Source organism: Elaeis guineensis, chromosome 2 (assembly GCF_000442705.2).
Source record: "Elaeis guineensis isolate ETL-2024a chromosome 2, EG11, whole genome shotgun sequence".
NCBI classification, from domain to species: Eukaryota; Viridiplantae; Streptophyta; class Magnoliopsida; order Arecales; family Arecaceae; genus Elaeis; species Elaeis guineensis.
In genome coordinates this window covers 106,589,862-106,610,979 of record NC_025994.2, presented here as the reverse complement: position 1 = coordinate 106,610,979, position 21,118 = coordinate 106,589,862, and the positions used below count along the sequence as shown (strand labels likewise).

General features: G+C 37.8%; 2 protein-coding genes across 3 annotated transcripts; one reads left to right on the top strand and one right to left on the bottom strand.

Annotated features, from left to right (window-relative positions):
* Positions 1–747: 747 nt before the first annotated feature.
* On the bottom strand, positions 748–12,211 carry LOC105046786 (peroxisome biogenesis protein 3-1). 2 transcript variants are annotated; one of them, XM_010925517.2, is made up of 7 exons: positions 11,918–12,211; positions 11,640–11,801; positions 11,347–11,546; positions 10,974–11,104; positions 7,415–7,542; positions 6,659–6,898; positions 748–1,357 (listed from the first exon to the last, which is right to left on the bottom strand). In XM_010925517.2, the coding sequence occupies exons 1-7, from the start codon at positions 11,929–11,931 to the stop codon at positions 1,099–1,101; spliced, it is 1,134 nt and encodes a 377-aa protein (XP_010923819.1). In that variant the 5' UTR covers positions 11,932–12,211; the 3' UTR covers positions 748–1,098. The 2 variants fall into 2 exon arrangements, with proteins under 2 accessions (XP_010923819.1, XP_010923811.1); XM_010925509.2 differs by having other exon boundaries at positions 818–1,357; positions 11,640–11,804.
* A 3,400-nt stretch (positions 12,212–15,611) lies between these two features.
* Positions 15,612–20,625, top strand: LOC105046778 (small ribosomal subunit protein RACK1z). Its single transcript, XM_010925500.4, has 2 exons — positions 15,612–16,575; positions 20,330–20,625. Exons 1-2 carry the CDS (start codon positions 15,706–15,708, stop codon positions 20,429–20,431), a joined length of 972 nt encoding a protein of 323 aa, XP_010923802.1. The 5' UTR covers positions 15,612–15,705; the 3' UTR covers positions 20,432–20,625.
* The last annotated feature ends 493 nt before the right edge of the window (positions 20,626–21,118 follow it).

The window sequence follows — 21,118 nt, the reverse complement described above, 5'->3', positions numbered from 1 at the left end:
TCCTACCACGTAAACAAGGAAAATCTCCGGAGAATCCTTAGCATTCCCCTCGAGCCTCTTGAAGAGCAGCTCATCTTCAACTCAAAGGTGGCTAAAATGAGCTCAACTTTGTTAAGGTTGAATCATGACGGAGCTTGAGCTCAACTCGCTAACACCGCCCAACCACCGGATCCCGTGAAAGGCAATGCTTGAACCCGGCCAATCACCAAGAGTTGTTACTAATCTGGTAAAGCTGACACCTTCGTTACCGATCATTTGGTTGCAAGGAGTTGAACATTTTTTATGGTAGATTGCCTTTGAGTAGGTCTGGACAGATCAGGCCTGTCCCACCTTTGCCCGGTCCACCTGGTCCAGTTCTGGTGCAGCCCGGGCAGGACTCGTCGAGTCAGATTAGACCTCAATGAAGCCTGATTTTACTTGCACCCACCCACCATTTGATAAAAAAATTATTGACTTGAATAAATATATCATCGCGTAATATACAAACTATTATTTTAGTAAAACATTATCTTAAAAAAAAATTATTCCAGAATCATGCAACCCTATCTCAAATGACAGAACAAAAAGTTTCACAGGCCTCTAGAAATTGGTGGTGGTAGTGGAAGAGGGAAGGAGGTCTGTCAAATGAGCCAGGTCAGACGGGAAACCACGAATCAACTATGACAGGAAGGGGGAATTAAAGACAACAGCAAGCATAAGCCAAGGAAAGAATGAACCAGAACAAAAATTACACAGTAGTCAAAGATGCACTGAGAACCTCCTATATCTTGGAGGAGTCTGCTGCTTTCTAAAAGTGAACAATCAGACAGATTCAGGATCCAGAAAGCATTCATGCATGCAAACTAGAGAGCATTCAGAAATACCCTTTACAATGTTACAATTAACATCCAAGTCCATAGTGGTAGAGACAGCCAAAAGAATTAAACTATTGCATAGTTTAATATACAGAAGCTTGTGATCAACCTCCTCGCTACCTTTGTTTTTCTTCACTGTTGGGATATCCACCAACCCCATGCAAGACAAAACCAAGCTCTGTAAATGATGATCCAGGATTCTACAGATGGCAACGTGTACTGGTTACATTTCTTTTGAAGAAACTCAAGGGGGTATGGGCATGTTTGCATAGAGAAGGGTGTAAAACAGTTCAACCTCTGGCAGTCTTCCAATGGTCTGAACGAACTTGTTGTCACTGGGTTCCTCGAGCAGTGGCAGGCTAAGTTGTGTTATTCGAGGCAATAGCTTAGCCAAGGGAACCCCAGAGGGTGGACAAATCCCTTCAAGCTGCATGCTAATATCGTCCACTAGCAAATCAACTACCTTCTTCAATGATATCTCCACAGTATTTCCAAAATCAGGGCTACAAACAAATATTGCTGATATAAGAATCGAGAAGGCTACTCCATTAAATTAAACATAAGTTCAAGAATTCAATAAAGTAAAGGATTAACAGCATTTCTTTCTAAAAGCACAGAATTTTCACCACATACGACCAATGTTTCTTGGTAGTCTCTGTTTCAGCCTGATAAATATTAAAAAAGAAAATTGAAGACTCATAAAGCATATCTATTAGCAAATTCTTCGATATTCAAAACATGTTTCCTTGTCTCGAGCAGAAACATGGTTTGAGTGCGGGATTTGATAGACTTTGGACATGAATGTCAAGAACGAACTCTTCCTCCTAGTTAAAGACAGTGTCCATGTACCCAGCATGGTGCAAGATATAGTCTATAAATGCAAATCTGGCCAATAACCATCATGTAGAGACTTAATACCCATGTTGAAGACTACTGATGTTTATTGCTTGACAGCTGATCTTGCTTTTCAATTCAAAAAGAATAATATATGCCATATGGAAGTGCAGATATCTCTTCATTTCAGAATTCTCAAGTATTTTCTGAAATGAATGGTGGAAACCAGAAATATAACAAGAACAGAATATGGGACGGTTAGATATGTTCCACCTCCCTTCTACAAAGATTCAAATCCTTATTGGCCAGCAGATATGCAGGGCACCTTTCAAAGTGCTGCAAATTATTTCCATGAGAAGAAAGTGACAACCCAGTATCGTTCTGCCAAAGGAAGCACCATGCCCCACATCATCTAAACCTAGTGCTGCAACCTGCTCGCTCCTAAGAAGGCAGATAATTTGTTAAGCACCAACAGTTTACATCTAACTGCTTTCAGTAATTCCATAATGATGAACAATATGATTGGTGCTCTCTCCACCTTGAGGTCAAGCTTCTTCCACAAGGTCAATAAAGACAACCATTAACAGTGGTCCTGCATAATCTCCTACAAGACTCCCGGTCAATAAAAGCTTCACATTATATGTGTGTAGGTAACGTCTTGACTCTTCATTGTGAGAACTAATCTGAGAAAGTCTGAAAAAAAAACTGAACTTCTTTTTTGGCAAAAAAATAGCCCATCATTATCAAACTTGATACAAATTGATTACGAAACTTTCAGTGCATTAATCTTATACACAAGAAATTACAGATGCAGGCCTTTATGTATGTATTTTTTATATAGTCCTACAGCTATAAAGGAAATTGAACATGCTATGGAAGTCTTCTATGTTTGCTACCCTATGAAATAAGGCTCATTGCAGTACAACAGTTGTTAGAGAAGGAGTCATTTTTGTATTCATCTTTTAAGCATGTTGTTTACCTGGTCAGGAGAGCAACTTCAAACTAGAAGATTCCCATCAGTGTTGCCAAATCATAAAATCTATCAATGTAGTGAAGACCACTGGTCTCCCAGAAAAATTGATAGAATTTTCGTTAATAGAGAATGTGTGCGATCTATAATAAATGTATTTGTACATGGATTCATTTCTCAAGTTACCGGCACTAAATATACACAGATCAATTGGCAGTGGTGATGGATCCAATTAAAGGTCTAGACCTGAAGTTTTGCTTCAGATCTGCTTTTTAATAATAGATCAGTATTTATACCAGATGCTTTTCAGAAAAATCTGTTGGGAACAATTTAATGTTTCAGAGGCCTTCAATCATTGGGTGGAAGAAAATAAATCAACATAAGAAAAAGAGGGAAAAGATTTGCTGCAAGTCTATAGAAGAAAGCATAGTACTCTACTCTGAATTTTCATCAAAATTCCAGAAGCATGAGTAAAAGATCAATAGATGGAGTTGGCAAGTCACCATGCCTTGCGAAATATTAGAACGACGCATGCGGCTCTCTCACAGAAAACCGTAAGGTTGCATTTGATGCATCGCCAGGCAACTTTGGAAGGTAATGTAGATTGCCTTCAGGATAGATCGCCACCATTACATTGCCAATAATATTGATTATTGTGCTTGTACACAGGTAATTTTGCAGTAAAATTATTGAAAATCTTGATTGATATGTTTGGGATGACAATCAGATTATCGATAATGTGAAATCAAATTCTCAAAATATCCCTAATAATTTTGCCCTGGTGCTCTTATTTTTTCTTGATGAGAAGTAACAGGAGTGATATGGGTGTAGTGGTTGCACAGAGAAGTGGCAAGCTGAGGGATATGGGGAATCACGGGCACTAAAGGGGTGGACGCATGTGGAGCCGTGGAGGTGGTGGGGACGAGCATGGAGGAGCCAGGGGGAGTGGTGGGAGACAAAGATGGAGGAGCTACGGGCAGACAAAGAGAGATGGAGGAGCCGCAGGGCCAGGAGCGCACGCAGAGGGGGGTGGGGGAAAGAGGGAGGGTTAGGCAATGGGTTTTGTGTGATTTTTTTTAGGGATAATTTTGTCCAAAATTTTTATTGCAACATTGCCAAAGAAGTGGTAATCTAGATAGCCACCCCTCCCTAAGGCAATCCAGATTGCTTCCCATGAAGCAATCTGGATTGCCAAGAGAATCTGGATTACCACCCAAAAAGCATACCAAACGCAATAATTCAGATTACACATTAAATTGCCAGCAATCTGGATAGATTGCCAGCTACCAAATGCAACCTAAGGATAGTGTTGGCTTTGATGAAGCTTATGCTATAGTTAGAACAAGGATAACATGTCATCTCTGATATGACGCTCATTTTCTCAACTAAATCACTAAGATAAGCAACACTCATGTTCATTGTCTTCCTATCCACTTCTACTTCCATGGAGATATTGCTGATTCATTGGCCTGTATTGCATATCCAAGATCCTCAGGTGATACAATACCAAAAACCTTCATACTTCACATATAATTATTCAAAAAATTTGAAGGATTTTTCTATTAACTTGACTCAAACAATTAGGCGAGCATGATATATAAGATGTGATGAGCTCTGAATTTCATACATAGTAAACTTAAAGATAACAAAACAAAGAATGTAATGAAGAGGTAAAAGAGAAGAGATGTGGAATCCACCACGAAAGGTATAGAAAGATTTTATCTAAATTAAATTATAAAATGATGTGAAAATTGTCATCCACAACTATTATAGGATTCCCTAGACAGATATGACTTTGGACTCAAAATTTAGGCGACATTACTAAACTAGAGACTTCCAAGCAAGGATTAAAGTACCAGTACCAGAACCCATCTCTGCTTGGTCCTGGATCAGTATGGTTCTGGGACAGATCAACGACCATTAACAACAAGAATATAGAGAAAAAATTAAAGAGAAATTGTGCCACTAGATAGCAAGCCGTCCCAAGTGTTAGGACAACCATCCCGGAGAGTACCAACTAGGACAACTGAGATGTTCCAGCACATGAGAGAAGCAGTGCCCCAAATGCATCCTCGGTACTGTTCTCTTATAAAAAATGATACAAATATAACACCAGCAGGACATGCTGTGATGCACACTAGGCCCCAAATCTTGCTTCTAAGATTCAAATTCAACCATCAAAAAAATCCAAAGTTTACAAAATATAAAAAAATTACCAAGAGCACATTTTTATTCATTGACACTTAAGCATATCAATGAGGCTATACTATTATACATTATTGCATTATTCAATATTGTATGCTGCAACACTCCGAACCGTGTATATGGTCATGGTCTCCTAAGCAACATATCACTAATATTGGTACACGAACATGCCAACACCCGACTTCTAATGGTCTTTTCTGCCATGTAATTGTAGCAGCTAGCAAGAGATTGTAGTTTACCAGAGCTGGTGCATTGATTAAACATGCAATGCGACATAGCTATTAGCCTTTGGATGGTTATGCAGATCAACCCCAAGCTAGCTGAAAGGCCCTTACACCATATAGGTGATGCTTCTGCAATGCTAATTAAAGATGGATATTTCATACCCCAAACCATTCACCCTAGTGTGAAAGATGGTTGTACCATGGTTTCATTGCCATATTACATATGAAAAAGTTTTGTGAATGGAACAAATACTTTTGTGAATGTAACAAATTATATCCCTCACCCCTTGAAACAGCAATGGTGGGTAGGCTGGGGTTCTTATAATTTATTGATTTCAGAGCAAAATTTTATTGCAAACGGACGAATCATCCCACTTTTCTAGCTCAAAAGTGCAAAATTTTCACTGACATCAATTAAGAACTCAAATTAGAGCCTCCAAAAAGAACTTAGTCAACAGGTCACCACCCAAGTTTCAATTCCAATACCAGTTGCATCTCCTTCCCAAATCTTAAGATAACATTGAATGGTTACCTTTAATGGTTCTGTTTATTCTTGAAGGACTTGCATGGCTCATGATACCAGGCTCTGAAAATTTCAGATTGCCATCATTCAAGCTTAAGGGAACACTGGTAGAAAAAGGTTCAGTTTTCTCCCAATGGTCTGTATATAAGGATCACATACTTCCATTAGGCTAGAGAAGTATGCACTGTGAGCAGCCATAACCATACCATGAATGAATGGCAAATCCAACCACCAATTCTAAACCCAAATAAGTGGATAGACCTGTTTCTTGATGTCTATAAAAGAGAAAAAAAGTTGCTTGAAGGGGATTTTAAAACCATTATTGATTGGGTTAATGGGAATATAAAGGCTACCACCATCTATAACCCATATCTGCTTGTTATGTAGTAAAAGTCCTATACAGCTTTTCCAAGTGATCCCAATCGACTTGCCTGGCTCTGGGGCTTCTCATGCTGTTTTTCATCAGTGGTCTACTGTCATCTTTATTTACCGAATACAGACTGGGATGTGTCCAACTAGGGAATGATCAATGAGGTTTGCCACTTCTTTTCTTTTTCTTTTTTTTTTTAAAAAAAAAGCCTCAGGCTCATGTTCCCTCAACCTTGAGATAAGGCTCATCCAGCAGGCTGCAGCACCTTGAGTCTCAAGAGTAATGCTTAGATAAGGTGCTGACGACCTTGAAATCTAATCCTGGTTTTTTGGGATAAGGTAAATCACCCTGGAAAAGGGATTCCCCATCCACAAACACCAGGCATTTGTCCAACAGAGATGCTGATCTCTTTCAACTGTTTCTGTTCCCGACCTATTTTCTAAAAGGAATCCTGCCAAGAAGATCATATCTGTCCGAAAAGATCTCCTAGTATCCAAAAAGGGCCACAGAGAGACACAGAGAGACTCATGAGATGCATGTCTTCAACCTTGTGTCACATTACAATAGGCGGCATACGCAATAGGTTTAGGTTATTTCTATAGAAGAAAATGCCTTATATCTCCTGTTGGATCCTGAATGAAGCAGAACTTTCTATAGAAATAAACACTGTTTGCATACCTTGATAGCACCATACGTGTCTCTGACATTAGCTGCTCAAGTTTGCCGACATCCATAAGAACAGAGGAATCATCAAAACCTTTGGCAGACATGACCATCATTTGCCTGTATGCAATGGCATTCTCGGGAACCAAGTAACTTATCCAGTAATTAGGTCCACCAATGCTCATGAATGACTCCAGTATCTGTATGATTGTTTCATGCAGTTGGACCGTGCTAAAAAGATCACCGAGCTGCTTTCTGCACATTGTCATTAAAATCCACTAAACAAATGCATCAAATCCATCATCAACGCATGATGGTTGTGGTTATGGAAAAGAACGACATCAAATTCATCATCAACAAAGTAAGATGCCAACTTTTAGTCGAAATATAAATAGATGACAATAATATACAGAAATCAACTATGCTACCACACCATGCTGTTCAACAGGATCAGATGCAAAAATTCAAATAAACTAATAAAAAATTGCATGTACGAATATGGAAGCATGTGCAATGAAATTCTAAATCTTTTGGGGGCATATTGGAAAACTATTTAGTTCTTCAAAATTGGAGGAAAGAGAAGAAATCATAGATAAAATGCTCTTTGTATATGTAGATAGATAGATAGATAGATAGATAGAGAGAGAGAGAGAGAGAGAGAGAGAGAGAGAGATAACATTATAGCCTAATTAAAAGCTTAAAAAATATTGAGGGCAAGACAAAAATTAAGCATGCATAAGAAGAACAGGATGTCTATTAATTAACTCTTACTCTTTTAGAACTCCCATAGCAGCATTCTGCATGTTCATAATCAATGTATGGATGCCATAGGCAGAAAGATAATCAGCAGTTGCTAGAAAGTCTTGCCGCCCATGCCTGCTAAATGAGTCAGATTCATCCTACAAAGAGCAATACGGGGAACCTCAAATTTTCAAAACATGAACTCGAACTCTGGAAGATGCAAGAATAAAGATTTATAGCACTGGAAAAGAATTTAGCACAGATTTACACTATCAACCACAAAATTCACTAAGAACCACCCTAAAATATACCTTTCTCATCGGGCACATCTTAGTCAGTAATTATTTGTAACAGCTATAAATGATAGTTGTAAATTTTCCAAAAGATATATTGAATCAACTACAGCCCTCCATCTATCAATAACTAAATAGAACAGCATGCTTACAAATGCAAACATTTCACTCACCATCACACTTCTGGTCAAGTAACATCAAATTTTTTTAATCATCGATACATATTACAGGTTTCATGGCAAAACATCAATGTCCAACCATAGCAAAGAATGCCAATTCATATACAGAGAAATAAGGAACATATGCCTTAACAAAACTGATCATACTACAGGAACAAAAAACAGGGTAGCCTTATTCCACAGTACCTAATTCAGAACAAAATTGAGCCTGAGTTCATAGGCATATTCCTTAACCATATAGGTATAGTCATAAGCTGAAGTCCTAACTTTGTTTATTCCCCTCCAATTAATCCTCCAACACATACTTATTGCCTCATGAAACATAAATAAAGGAGAAATATCTGGCGTTCATGGATTGAGCTTCTATAAAAATTGTCATTCTTTAAAATATTCAATTAGACCCCTGGCTGCTAAATGGTCTTAACTTAAAACTTTGTCAACTCGATCTTGGAACATTCACAAAAGAGGACACAACACATGAGGCCGAGTCTCAGTTCTGGTTCTTGTTGTGTAATACTATCGAGTTTGATCCCTTTCTTCTTAACTGGATTATGGAATATTACATGTGCATTTATGTCACATTCTCTGATGGCACACATTGAAAATGTTGTCCTTCATGTTCCTGTATCCACGATGCCATCAACTCATAGTGCATTTTCTGAGGATTACAAAAGAAACTCGTCGAGTGCTGATCAGGTGGAAATGTTAATAGCCATGAAAAAACAATAAGTGCAACTTTCTCCAGATATACTGCATGACCTTCAGAAATTGCTATTGACTAAGGACATGATGGCCGCATCATCATCGGAAATGATGAGAGAGTAAATGCCATATTCCTTAGAAAGTACCCATCACCAATCCATCATGTTTGTCTTGCAGTCTCGTCTTGTTATTGTCCACTGTGCCTGCACAGAAGTTACTTCTGGAAGCCTTAATAATCCTAGATGGCAAAAGGCAATCAGGGACAAGTTATCTGCTAAGGTTGCCATTAGGGAAATGAAATGTGGTTTTTTTGATGGTCTACAATGTCAATTAATTTTCTGAAAGAATTGCTACATTGTGAAATACAGAACTGGTTGTGAAAGAATATACAAATCTGCAATGTTGATATTGTCAAACTTTTTGATGGTAAGAAGACTTCAGTTTTGTTTTGTTCAGGTTCTATATTTGCTAACTGCCAAACCAGGCAGGCTTGTGCCTCGACTGAACCCTAAAGATGCTTCTGACATAACAAATTGTAGAGAAAAATATGCATGCAGGAGATTTTGCCATTCCATGGAGAGCAATTTATGGACTAACATAATCAGCAAGAGCATGGTTTGATATGTCAGCAAAGTATTATACTATATAGTTTACAGGAAATCATACCAATCATTATATCTTCATTCAAACAAGAGAATTCAGAATTACTGATCTTGATCTACATATGGAGATGCTATATTTGTCAACAACAACTAATGAAGGATTATCATTATGGACTTCTGAAAAAGGTTTTTCGAACAAAGGAGCTAGGCCAGCTATTATATTTCTTGGGGCAATGTTGCTTGCTCCAAGAAACAGCAAAACATTATGGACTAAAACATTGTCTTAGTCAATATCACTATAAAGGACCTTTGTTTGAAATTTGCTATTATCAGCTATTAATGATGGATAATTTGTTTGAAATTTGCTATTATTGATTAAAATATTATCTTAGTCAATATCACTATAAAAGACTTCTGTCGTCTATCATTTATAGCAACTTAGCAAGACTTTATGATCACCAAATGACAATAAATCAAGCACAAATAACACAAGAATGGGCTCCAATGAGCTCATCACACAAGAAAACATCTGAAAAATTGCAGCTAACTGTCCCATCTCCGACTGTTGCAAGTTACAAATGTAGTATGCAGATGTTTAATCATGTAATGAATCCTGCGATCCTGTCCTAGTTATTGAGTAGGTAGTAGAAGTGTTTTCATTGGCTAAATTTAGGTATGATCCATCTAGCTGACAGTGCAGCTATGGCACAAGGTGCAATAAATATCCACCCTAGTGCCTTGCCAATGTCAAGGGGAGGTTTCTGTTATAGGCACCCAAAAACCCCCTAAGTAGTGGAAACAACAAAAAAGGCTACAGTGCACAAGAAGCATGCCCTTGGATGACAAGAACCACCACTTCATCGGGCCCTAAGAGTCTTGAAAAAAACTTGATGAGGCCTTTGACATTAGATCAACAAAAAGAATAATATGAAATCATGTCATTGAAAACAAAGTGTTTCTTTTTTTTTTTTCAGCAGGTGTGAGGGTTTGTGCTGGATTGTGGTTGGGGGGGGGAGGGGAGAGAGAGAGAGAAGGCAAATTGAAAGTTTCAACCAATGCATCTTCTTTCACCATAAGTCTTCCACCACCTCTGCCTCCTCATGTGCATAGCACACTTATGCATGTGCACATACACCACACTACAACAAACCATTGGCACACAAAACATGCACACTATGCCACATCTCCCTGCATGTTAAATCACAACATCGCACATGTCTGCAGCATTCAGCCCCAAACTGCACACTCAAGTAAAAGCGAAAAGAGGAAGAAACTACACAAAAGCTCAAATAGGTAACTGTTGAGATTATTCCAATGCCCGCATGACATGCCATCTAAAATTTCAAAGCACTCGAGGAAAAGAAAAACTTTAGAAAAGCCAAAGCTCAATAAATGAACTAATTATTGGTCCTTCCAAGAAACACCAATTACCATTAAATATTAATTAATAACAACCAAAGATTTTTAATAGATTACAATAAAACTGCACCAGGAAGAGAGATGCTTGTTTGTATAGGAAAACCTTTCATGGTCCAACTTTGAAAGTTGGAAATCTTACATCTCCCAATTAAGGACTGAAAGCTCAGTAAACTGAAAAGGATTTTTACAATGTTGAGGCAATGAGATTTAATGCAACTTGCACATGATGATGGCCATAACAATGACAACATCACCAATAACAAAAATAATTTTAGGGGTCTTTCCTTGCTGAATTTATGTCAGCATGAGCGAATACATATGTGAAGAACTCGTGAACAAATGTAAAAACATGCACATATAAGAATAAGATATCAGCAAAAGGTAAGACATTTACCAGTAACTGAGAGCTTTCTGAACCGCGAGCAATTTCTAGGTATAGATGCCTCCCTAAGATATTGACCTGAGCCCTAACATACAGGTAAAGCATTGTCATTGACCACAACGAGGAAGCTATTCTCGTGAAACCTGAAAAGGCAAAGTTCATGACAAACAAAATCAGCAGAAAATATCATTCTTTGCAAACAGAAGCACCAACATCCTACTTTATCCCTCAAAATGAGACCAAAGATGCAAATAGAACAAGGAAATCAGATCCCAGCCGAATGCTATATGCTGAGTTACAGAAAAAAACATCCTTTACGATAGTTTAGCGAAACATAAAAAATAAGTAATATCACCACTAAATGTAGCATACAATGATGGCATACTTAGAATTTTAAGCCCTTCCCACAGCTCGAGCTTCTCCTTAGATGTAAGAGCATGGGATTGTCCCTTCCCTTGCATTAGTTTATCAGTCAAATGAGAAAGATCCAACTCCTCCAATATCCGAGACCGCAAATAATGCATAGCGTATGGCAGTGTCGTCGTATCTGAAATTCTTTGTATGTTTTCAAAGTGCGTCTGCAATCTACCAATCAAATGAAAGAAATATTGGATTTTGAGATTTGAGTACTTTAATAATAATTGAACTATGAAATTTTTGGTACAAAGAAAGCCATACTGGGCCTTAATGAGTTCATCAACTTGTCGCTCGCCTTCCAGCTTCTTGTCCAGATCAGAGATTCTTCTTCTGTGATCATCATAGATCTTATAAATGACATAACCACTTCCAAATACTCCAAGAGCAACAAACACTTTCCTCCTATGCCTACTCCAAAAATCCCTGCTTCAGAAATCAATAAAATATATTAATCAACGAGAGAAGAAGCCAGTCCAGTGGCTATGAATGATTGAAACCCAAAAGATAAAGAGATACGAAGAAGGGGAGAGAAGAATCACCTTAAAGAAAGCATGGCTTGTTATCAAGAAACCAAGAAAACCATGGGTAAATCCAAACGTCCAGTAAACATAGTCGAAAACCAAACAAAACAAATCCAGCGGACTGCAAAACTCTGGAATCGAATGGAATTCGTCCCACACTAAAGAAACGAGTTTTAGGGGATAGGAGGATAGAAGAGGTGGGGATCGAAGGAGGAGAGAAGGGGGGATTCTTCCCTCGATTCCGAAGCTTTGGGCGGCTACGGATAGCGAGTAGAAAGGGAAAGATTCGAGGATAACAAGTTCAGGAAACGGGGGACTCCACAATTCTTACGTTCGAAACCCCAGCCCCGGGTCCTCCCATTATTAGAGCGTGGGGTTTAAGTTTTAACTGAGGGGTTCAGGTTGTATCTTTCATGCGGAAAAACGATTGATCTTCTTTCGCGATAGAGACCGTTGGATCGCACCACGCATAGATCTAAAAGCATGCAAACCATAGCACTCGCCTCGATTATTATGCAATCCAACGGTTATTCTTCCGAAGGAAGACGAATCTTTCTTCCAAGCGAAAGATACAACCCAAGTCCTCGGCGACCAACGAGACGACGAGATGGAAGCTGTGGGTGGGTCGGGTTCCGGAACTCGATTTCCGACCAAAACCACATGACCTCTGGTGGCTTTCACCAGCCATCGGATTCCATCTAATCAATGAGGTGATTCGGTTTCTACTCCTATCATTAATGGAATAAAGTTGCAGGAAAATTTTTTTTTAAAAAAAATTAAAAGATAGAATTTTTTGGATGGTTAATTTATTGACACACACGCTCTCTCTCAATAAATTATCCAAGTTAAATATCTTTTTGATTGTTTTTTTTTTGACGGATACAAAAAAAAAAAAACAAAATCTAAACATAAAGCAAGTTACATGAAAAGGAACACTAATATAGCAGCTACGCAACAAACAACAGCGAAAAGTGGGTAAACTATGGCCATGCCTTGCAGAGACATGATATGGACGAAAATAAGGACACAAAAGGCTGAGATATGGCAATAGCCAACAGGGAATGGCATCACTTAAAGACAGAAGAATTACTCGTCAATTTTTGGATAGTATTTGGTTAGTCAAGCCAATAACTTTCTCTTTTCTTAACCCGCATCAACATGAACATGCCTAAAATTGAACAGGAAATATCTTGAAATCTTGTCCAGATAAGGTCTAGTTCAATTAGATCAACTTTTGCCGGCATTGTTATAGGTTTGTTGGGAAGAAAAATAAAAAGTTTGACTATAATTTTTTTTTTAAAAAAATATGGGTCTATAGAAAACCTCTTGCCTTCGTACCATAGATCTTTAAAAATGAGTTCTGTTGCTTTCCCTAAAAAAAAAAAAAATGCATTTGTATGATCGATTTGATGATAAAAAAATTATGTTAGTTGGTTAATGTATGCACCCTTTTCTGTCCATCTATTGTACTTGCATGGACAGAATGTTGTATAAAAACAGTCAATTATGCACCCTTTTCTTTCCATCTACTGTACTTGCATGGATAGAATACTTTACAAAAATGGGTCAAATAGTCGCTCAATCATATTAAGCTCGTATAAAGAAATCACTTCGATATTTTCATTTGCTTGTTTTATATTTCATCTTTTATCATTTGCACTTTGCTTTTTATAAGTTATAATATTATTTTGATTCACATACTTTAGATACAATAAATAATATATGTACTTTATTTATGGAGTTATGATATTATTTCTTTATTCGCCAATTCACATATCTTGGATATAACAATAACAAAATGTCAAATCTTATATGCTTGAGAATTTAAAATTTTATTCTTTTTTAATCCTCAACCTTTCTTTTTCCAATGTATTTTTGTTCTATTTTGAAGCTATTTCATCTCACATTCCACTGACTTGGAAATTAATCCCTTGCTGTCTCCTTTGATTTTTTTTTTTATGTCATTTCTTGTATTTATATTTACCTATTGCAATCACCATGAAAGCTATGCTTCAAACTTAGCATATATATCTATTGTTCTATTATTTTTATTTTGAAATTTCTTTTCGTTTGATGCCCTCAATATTTGGCTTTCTTTTGTATATTAGCATCTTACATATGCGTATATTATCAACAAGGTAGTTTAGAGGAAAAAAAAAGAAAAAAAAACTCTATAAAGGAAAATTGAGTCTAACGAGGGTGCACCCTAAAGACCATTATTGTTAGAAAATTAGATCATACTTGTGTTGCAAATTCATATGTAGCAAAAATTAAAAAACTAAAACTCTACAAGAAGTATTTAGAATTCTAATTTATAAGACTCCATACTTACAAACCTCCAACAAATATAATCTGATTCAAGCTATAAGATATCCGAAAGATGCCAGATATATTAAAATAAATTTTTTTTTACATGCATATCTTTCTAAAATTTAAATTTATGTGAATATTTTTTTAAAATTGATATTTGTATATATACCTTCATAAAATACTTATTTTACATGTATATCTTTTTTTTTTCTTTTTTTTTTTGCATATGTACCCATATCATTTAACGTCGTTAAAAAATTAATGATTTAAAATTTAAATGACTAAAATATCCTTATGGATAGATATACAAAAAAAATTATAAGGATATATATACAAATAGTAATTTCATGAGGATATTCATACAAATTTGAATGTTTAGAAGGATATACATGCAAAAAAAAATTTAATTTAATTTTTATCTATTTCATCTAGATGGATTCAGGTCCTCTTACTCTATAATATAATAACATATTACATAATATAACAATACCGATGATGATATTATATAATATTTTATATATTAGAATACTATATTATATTTTATTTTTATGCAAAATGAGATGATTATGTCCATCTTATAACAACAGGATATACCTTATACACTTCACAAAAATATTTTCGATAAAAATTTTTAAAATAAAATATAATAAGATTATAAATTTTTATTATTACATCATGTTCAAATCCACAATTATGTCCATTCTATACAAATTTACAAGCTATTCATCTAATATCAGATTTAGATACTTTTTTTAGAAGCATATTATTATATATTAGAAAAAATATGGATGATTATGATCTATTTATTTTCTAGATAAAATAATTTTGATATATCATTTGATAAAAAAATAATTTTATCTATATAAATTAATAAATTAAATAAATTTATTATTTTAATTATATATGTTAATTTTTCTCTATTAGAATAAGGAAAGAATTAACAAATCAAGAAAGATATATTTATGTTAAGGATTTTTTGCATGTATACCCTTTCAGATATCCAATTTATGTGAATATTCTTATAAAATTATTATTTACATATATATCAAATTTTTTTTTTTTGCATATCTATCCATATGGATATTTTAGTTATTTTAATTTTAAATCATTAATTTTTAACGGTGTTAGATAATATGGTATATATGTAAAAAAAATATTTTATGAAAATATATATGTAGATATTAATTTTAATATATATATATATATATATATATATATATATAATTTTAGAATAAATTGAGTTGGAGCTCAGAACAGTCGTTTGGGCCGGCTGGTGAAAGGACAAAGAATAGTGGACCGATGCCTCGCAAGGCCTTAAGCTCTGTCCACCAGCTCATGTTAAAGTTAAACCCACAGGCCCACTACGACCCCGAACTCCAAAACCCTAGCACCCTATAAAGCCCTGAATCCCCTTCCCTTCGTCCTCCGAAACCCTAGCAGCCGCCGCGTGCGAAGGAGCGAACGACCACCTCCACCACCACCTCCCCCCGGCGGCGATGGCGGACACCCTTATTCTCCGCGGCACGATGCGTGGCCACACCGACGTGGTGACAGCGATCGCCACCCCGATCGACAACTCCGACATGATCGTCTCCTCGTCCCGGGACAAGTCCGTCCTCGTGTGGAACCTCACCAAGGACGCCCCCCTCTCATCCGAGGGTGCAGGCGCCTCCTCCTACGGCGTCCCCCGCCGCCGCCTCACTGGCCACTCCCACTTCGTGGAGGACGTGGTCCTCTCCTCCGACGGCCAGTTCGCCCTCTCCGGCTCCTGGGACAGCGAGCTCCGCCTCTGGGACCTCAACACCGGCGTCACGACCCGCCGCTTCGTCGGCCACACCAAGGACGTCCTCTCCGTCGCCTTCTCAGTCGACAACCGCCAGATCGTCTCCGCCTCCCGCGACCGCACCATCAAGCTCTGGAACACCCTCGGTGAGTGCAAGTACACCATCCAGGACGCCGACGCTCACACCAACTGGGTTAGCTGCGTCCGCTTTAGCCCCAACGCCTACCAGCCTACCATCGTCTCCGGCTCCTGGGACCGCACCGTCAAGGTCTGGAACCTCACCAACTGCAAGCTCCGCTGCACCCTCACCGGTCACGGCGGCTACGTCAACGCCGTTGCCGTCAGCCCCGACGGTTCCCTCTGCGCCAGCGGTGGGAAAGATGGGATCACCCTGCTCTGGGACCTCGCTGAGGGGAAGCGGCTTTACTCGCTTGACGCCGGGGCGATCATTTACGCGCTGTGCTTCAGTCCCAACAGGTACTGGCTTTGCGCTGCTACCCAGGACAGCGTCAAGATCTGGGATCTCGAGAGCAAGTCCATTGTGCAGGATCTCAAGCCCGAAACGCCCACCAGCAAGAACCAGGTATATGACTGCTTGTCTAGAGTTTTTCTTTACAAGGAAAATGTTGCTTTTGGGTCTTCCCTGACATGTTTGGAGATTCATAGGTCAAAGAAAGATCATATTTTTCTTCCTTGCATGTTGATTAGTACAATCTGAAATGAACTTGCTTGGGGAATTTCTCTGTGTGACTTATCTAGGTGTTTATACTTTATACTATTCATCACATATTGCTGGGCTTTTCCTGATCAGGACCTTAGATTCTCTTGGATTAGAAAATTTTGATTTTTTTTTTTTTTTTTTTTTGCGTTTCTTTGAATGGTGTGATTTAGTAAATTTGTGCGGAAGGAGTATGTGTGGATCTGAATCTAGGGCCGTGAGTTGATGAACTAGTTGTACAGGGCAAATATTACAAAATTGGAATGGGAAAATAATACATTGGAGAAAAGTTGTTTGAAAATTGATTGGCGAAAATGGAGTAGATGGATCATGACTTTAGCTAGCAAATTTCTTGTACTGTTTTGAATTTATTCTATGCATTGGATAGAGTAATAGATGATGATCTCTCCAAGAGGGCTACAACTGTGTAGATGACGTTCAGATGTTCATATAGTATCAAAAAAGTTGAAGCTAAATAAACATTTTATTAAACAGTTGTTAGGTTGGGCAGAGTTTAGGGCTGTGAGAAGGGATCGAGAGCATTATATGAGATCAAGGGTATTTTTTTTTGTTTTGATATAGAACTAGGAAGAATTGATAACTTTGATTATAGCAGAGTAAGCTTCACAACACCAAGAGTGTATGATGGAAAATCTCTCTCTCTCTCTCTTTCCATCCCTCCAGTTAATGGTAAATGATTGTCATGTTCAATCATGTAGAGCTAGGTAGGGTTTGGTGTCTGAGGGATTTCATATGTAGGTTCAAGTTTTGAAAGTGAGGCAAGTTAGAGCCTAGAGATGAAATAAGACTGGATGTGAAGGAGCTTTTTTATCTGGAGGGTTTGGCCTTAAATAGGAGCCAATTGTTGAGGACCTTAAAAGTCTGGCAGGAGGGCAGTCCACTTGCAAAATAAAATTCCATCAACTACAGAGATGGGTCTGCAGCTGAATTGTCTAAAAGCTTTTTATGAGTTTACATATTAAGATCTTTGGACATTACTTGACAGTTATTAAGCACAACTTCTTAACTCCATAAAGAGTATAAATCTGCATCCTATTATTGTGAGTTCCTGCATCTTGCCTCAGAGAAATAAGTTAGTATAATGCCAGTATTTGTTTCAAGCTTCTTTTGAGTCCTAGCTGATTTCATAACGGCCTCAGTTTTTTCAAATGTGAGGATGCTAGAACATTCTTCTCTAGATTATTTTCTAGATCAAGAAGCATTTGCTCAATTGCTACCCCTTCGTCCATGGCAATATCTGCACATGTATGCACATGTTTGTGAATGAGTTTTTTATAATTTAAGTTCTGTCTTGAATGACCATTTAAACCTTGTATTTGCATTCCTTTTTTTGCATTTTTGAGTACTATTTTCTCTAGAAAACTGGGCACTTTGGTTATTGGGAGCATCTCAGCACTATCTACAGTAAATAGAAATTAATGGAGTGCATATTTTATGCATGTTTAACGCATTGTACATCTCTATAGTTTTGTAAGTTTTTGCTGCGAATTATTTGGGACATGCAAGATCAAGATTTAATACTGCCTATTATATAAAATTTTCACTGAGAAATATGTTGTTTTGCAAGTGCTTTCTTATAATGTGTATTTCGTGTCTCTGTATGTATTCCTCCTGCCTATGGTAGAAGTGGTAGATTCTCCTGATACAATTCTGCATATTTTGCAATTCATCTATATGTGAACATTTCTCGTGGTTAGGCATGCTGAGTAGGTCCTAAACTATCTTTTTTCCATGACCTAGATTTTTTTTTTTTTTTTTTTGGTGGCAGGGATTGGCAACCATTTACCCTGCTAATTCTAAAAGTTAAAGACATTTCTTTTATTTCTAAAGTCAAGCATCCTGACAATGAACTTTGAGTTTTATCATAACTAGCTTAGAACCCCATGCGATGTACAGTACATATTTATTTCTTTAAATAATATTTTTACAAATTAAAAATTCAACATAATATAAAAGACATCATAGATGATATCAAATATTTTAAATAAAAATATAAACTCAAAATATTTAAATAACATAATAGAAGGGGAAAACCAGCTGTTCCCAGAAAAAACCTTCGACCTTCGTCCAAGAAACCTCTGCGCACCATATATATATATATATATATATATATATATATATATATATATATATATATATATATATATATATAGTCAAGCAAATCTCACAATATGGATCTCATATCATGTTCATGGTCATCATGATATCTCTGTGCGGCATATAAAACATCTATGGGCGCGTTTGGAGCATGGAATGCTCTAGAAAGGTCTGCTAGAACAGTGAGACAATTCTAGAACCCGCTCCAAGCTTCTTTCCTATCACCAGCTGAAACATCATAGAGACACGGAGAAAGAGCAACAGAAGAATAAAGAAGAAGAGAGTAACACGAGCGAGAGAGAGAGCGGGGAGGGGGGAGATGGCGGCATACGGATATTACTATGGATGGAAGAGCTTCAGCGAGGATGAGGATCGGCCGGAGAAGCCGCGGAGGTTCGGGTTGACGGAGATAAGGAGCCCCGACTACAGCCTCATGGGCAACCACGCCCTCCAGGTTAATTACCCCCTTCTCGCTCTCGATCTCAACCCCGCCCGATCTGGCCACATATCTCATTCTCCAATCTGGCGCCCTCACCTTCCTCGATCTTTTAAACCTTAGCCCCACCCGACGGTTGTCCGTTCTCTAGCTAAGATTTCGGCGAGGCATCTGTGGTCTTCGGCCGATTCCATCTCCAGCGACAAAGAGCGTCCCAATTTCATCGGGTGTATACTTCCTTCGGTCCCCAACTCCACTGTTCTCTCTCTCAGCCCTAAATCTCATCTCTCAGCCCTAAATCTCGCCAATGGAGGCCCCCCCGCCTTGCCTTCTGCTGGGACACCTCTACATCTCTCGGAAGAACAGAGAAAAAAAAAAAAAAACAAAACAAAAAATAGAGGAAGAAGAGAAGAAAGAGTCTATTACCTCAAGTTCGGTGTCCAAAACAATCGAAGGAACGTCGCCGGCGATGGATGGGGTTTTGGAGTAGAGCAGATTGGCGAGGAAGGTTACGTCGTCGGCGATGGACGGGTTTTGGAGCAGAGCAGAGTGGCGAGGAGGGTTAAATAATCTTTTATAGACTCGGATCCTAGATCTATTTTTCTAGCCAGAAATAAAGAAAAGAAAGACTCCCAATGGGAGTCTTCCTCCTCTTTTAATCTTTAAAATTTAACCCTCCAATATGAGATCTCGTCTCTTCTGCTCTCCTGATCGAACACGGAGGAGATCTTATCCAGCAAAAATACTCCTATTCACCTGATCGAACACAGAGGAGGAGACGAACTCCACGTGTTTTTTTTTTTTTTTTAATAATCCACAAGTCACATGGAGGCTTCTCCATTGAGAGGCCTCTGGTTTATATTATATATATTAGATTATCTAGGTTTCCACTACACCAATTCTCTCCTATTTGGTGCCTTTAATGCAAAAAGCTCATTTCTTAGTTGTTTAACATAAGATTTATCTTTGATGGGTGCATCTATTTTATTTTAATGTTATTGACATCTGTTAAATGGGTCGAAGAATGATTGCTAACTTTTTTTCCCTCTGTGACTACCATTGCAGATGCTGTACTGTACAAGCCTGAGTTGGAGCGCTGATGGAAGCACCCTGTTTACGGGTTACACAGATGGTACCATCAGAGTCTGGGAAGTTAGTCGCTATTAGAGCTAAGGACCTAGCTACAAGTCTCTTTTCTGAACCAGTCTGTTAATTTTTCCAAACGAACTTGTGGTATCTATTTCTCTTCTAGTTTTGAATTTGCAAGGCACATGTTTGGCGATCAAATATTTTGCTATTGGATTTAAAAGTTATTTCATAGCTTTTCTACAATAACCTTTGAATGGAAGTAGATTCTCATCTTTGATGTCTTAGCGGTGCTGTTTTGGAATTTTTGATCCCTTTTTAATATTTGAAGTTCTTCGTAGTGGTGCTGTTTTGGAATCTTTGATCTCGTACCGGAACCAAACAAAAGCCCAACGCCAACGTTGGAAGCGAAAACCTTCGGACTGGAGCATTGTGGTACCTATCCTGATGCCACGCATGGGAAAAGATGGTCACTGCTATGCAATATCAACTGGCTGTCACTTTTAAAAGATTTTGGCTATCATTTTCTCCATTCGTTGCTCATTGGTTTTGCTGTCATGGGAAATGTGGAAGGCAAATAACTCGAATCTATGTTCACTAAATTGAAGTGTTCAAATATCCTTTTGCAAATAGGTTGTGTTTTGTTTTCTTCAATAATTTCAATTGCAGGATAAATAAGTTTGAGATTCCCACTTTGACGTGGTATTAGAATTTTGATAAACCCAAGCGGTTGACAGCACAAACAACAGTGGTGTATATATAATCTAC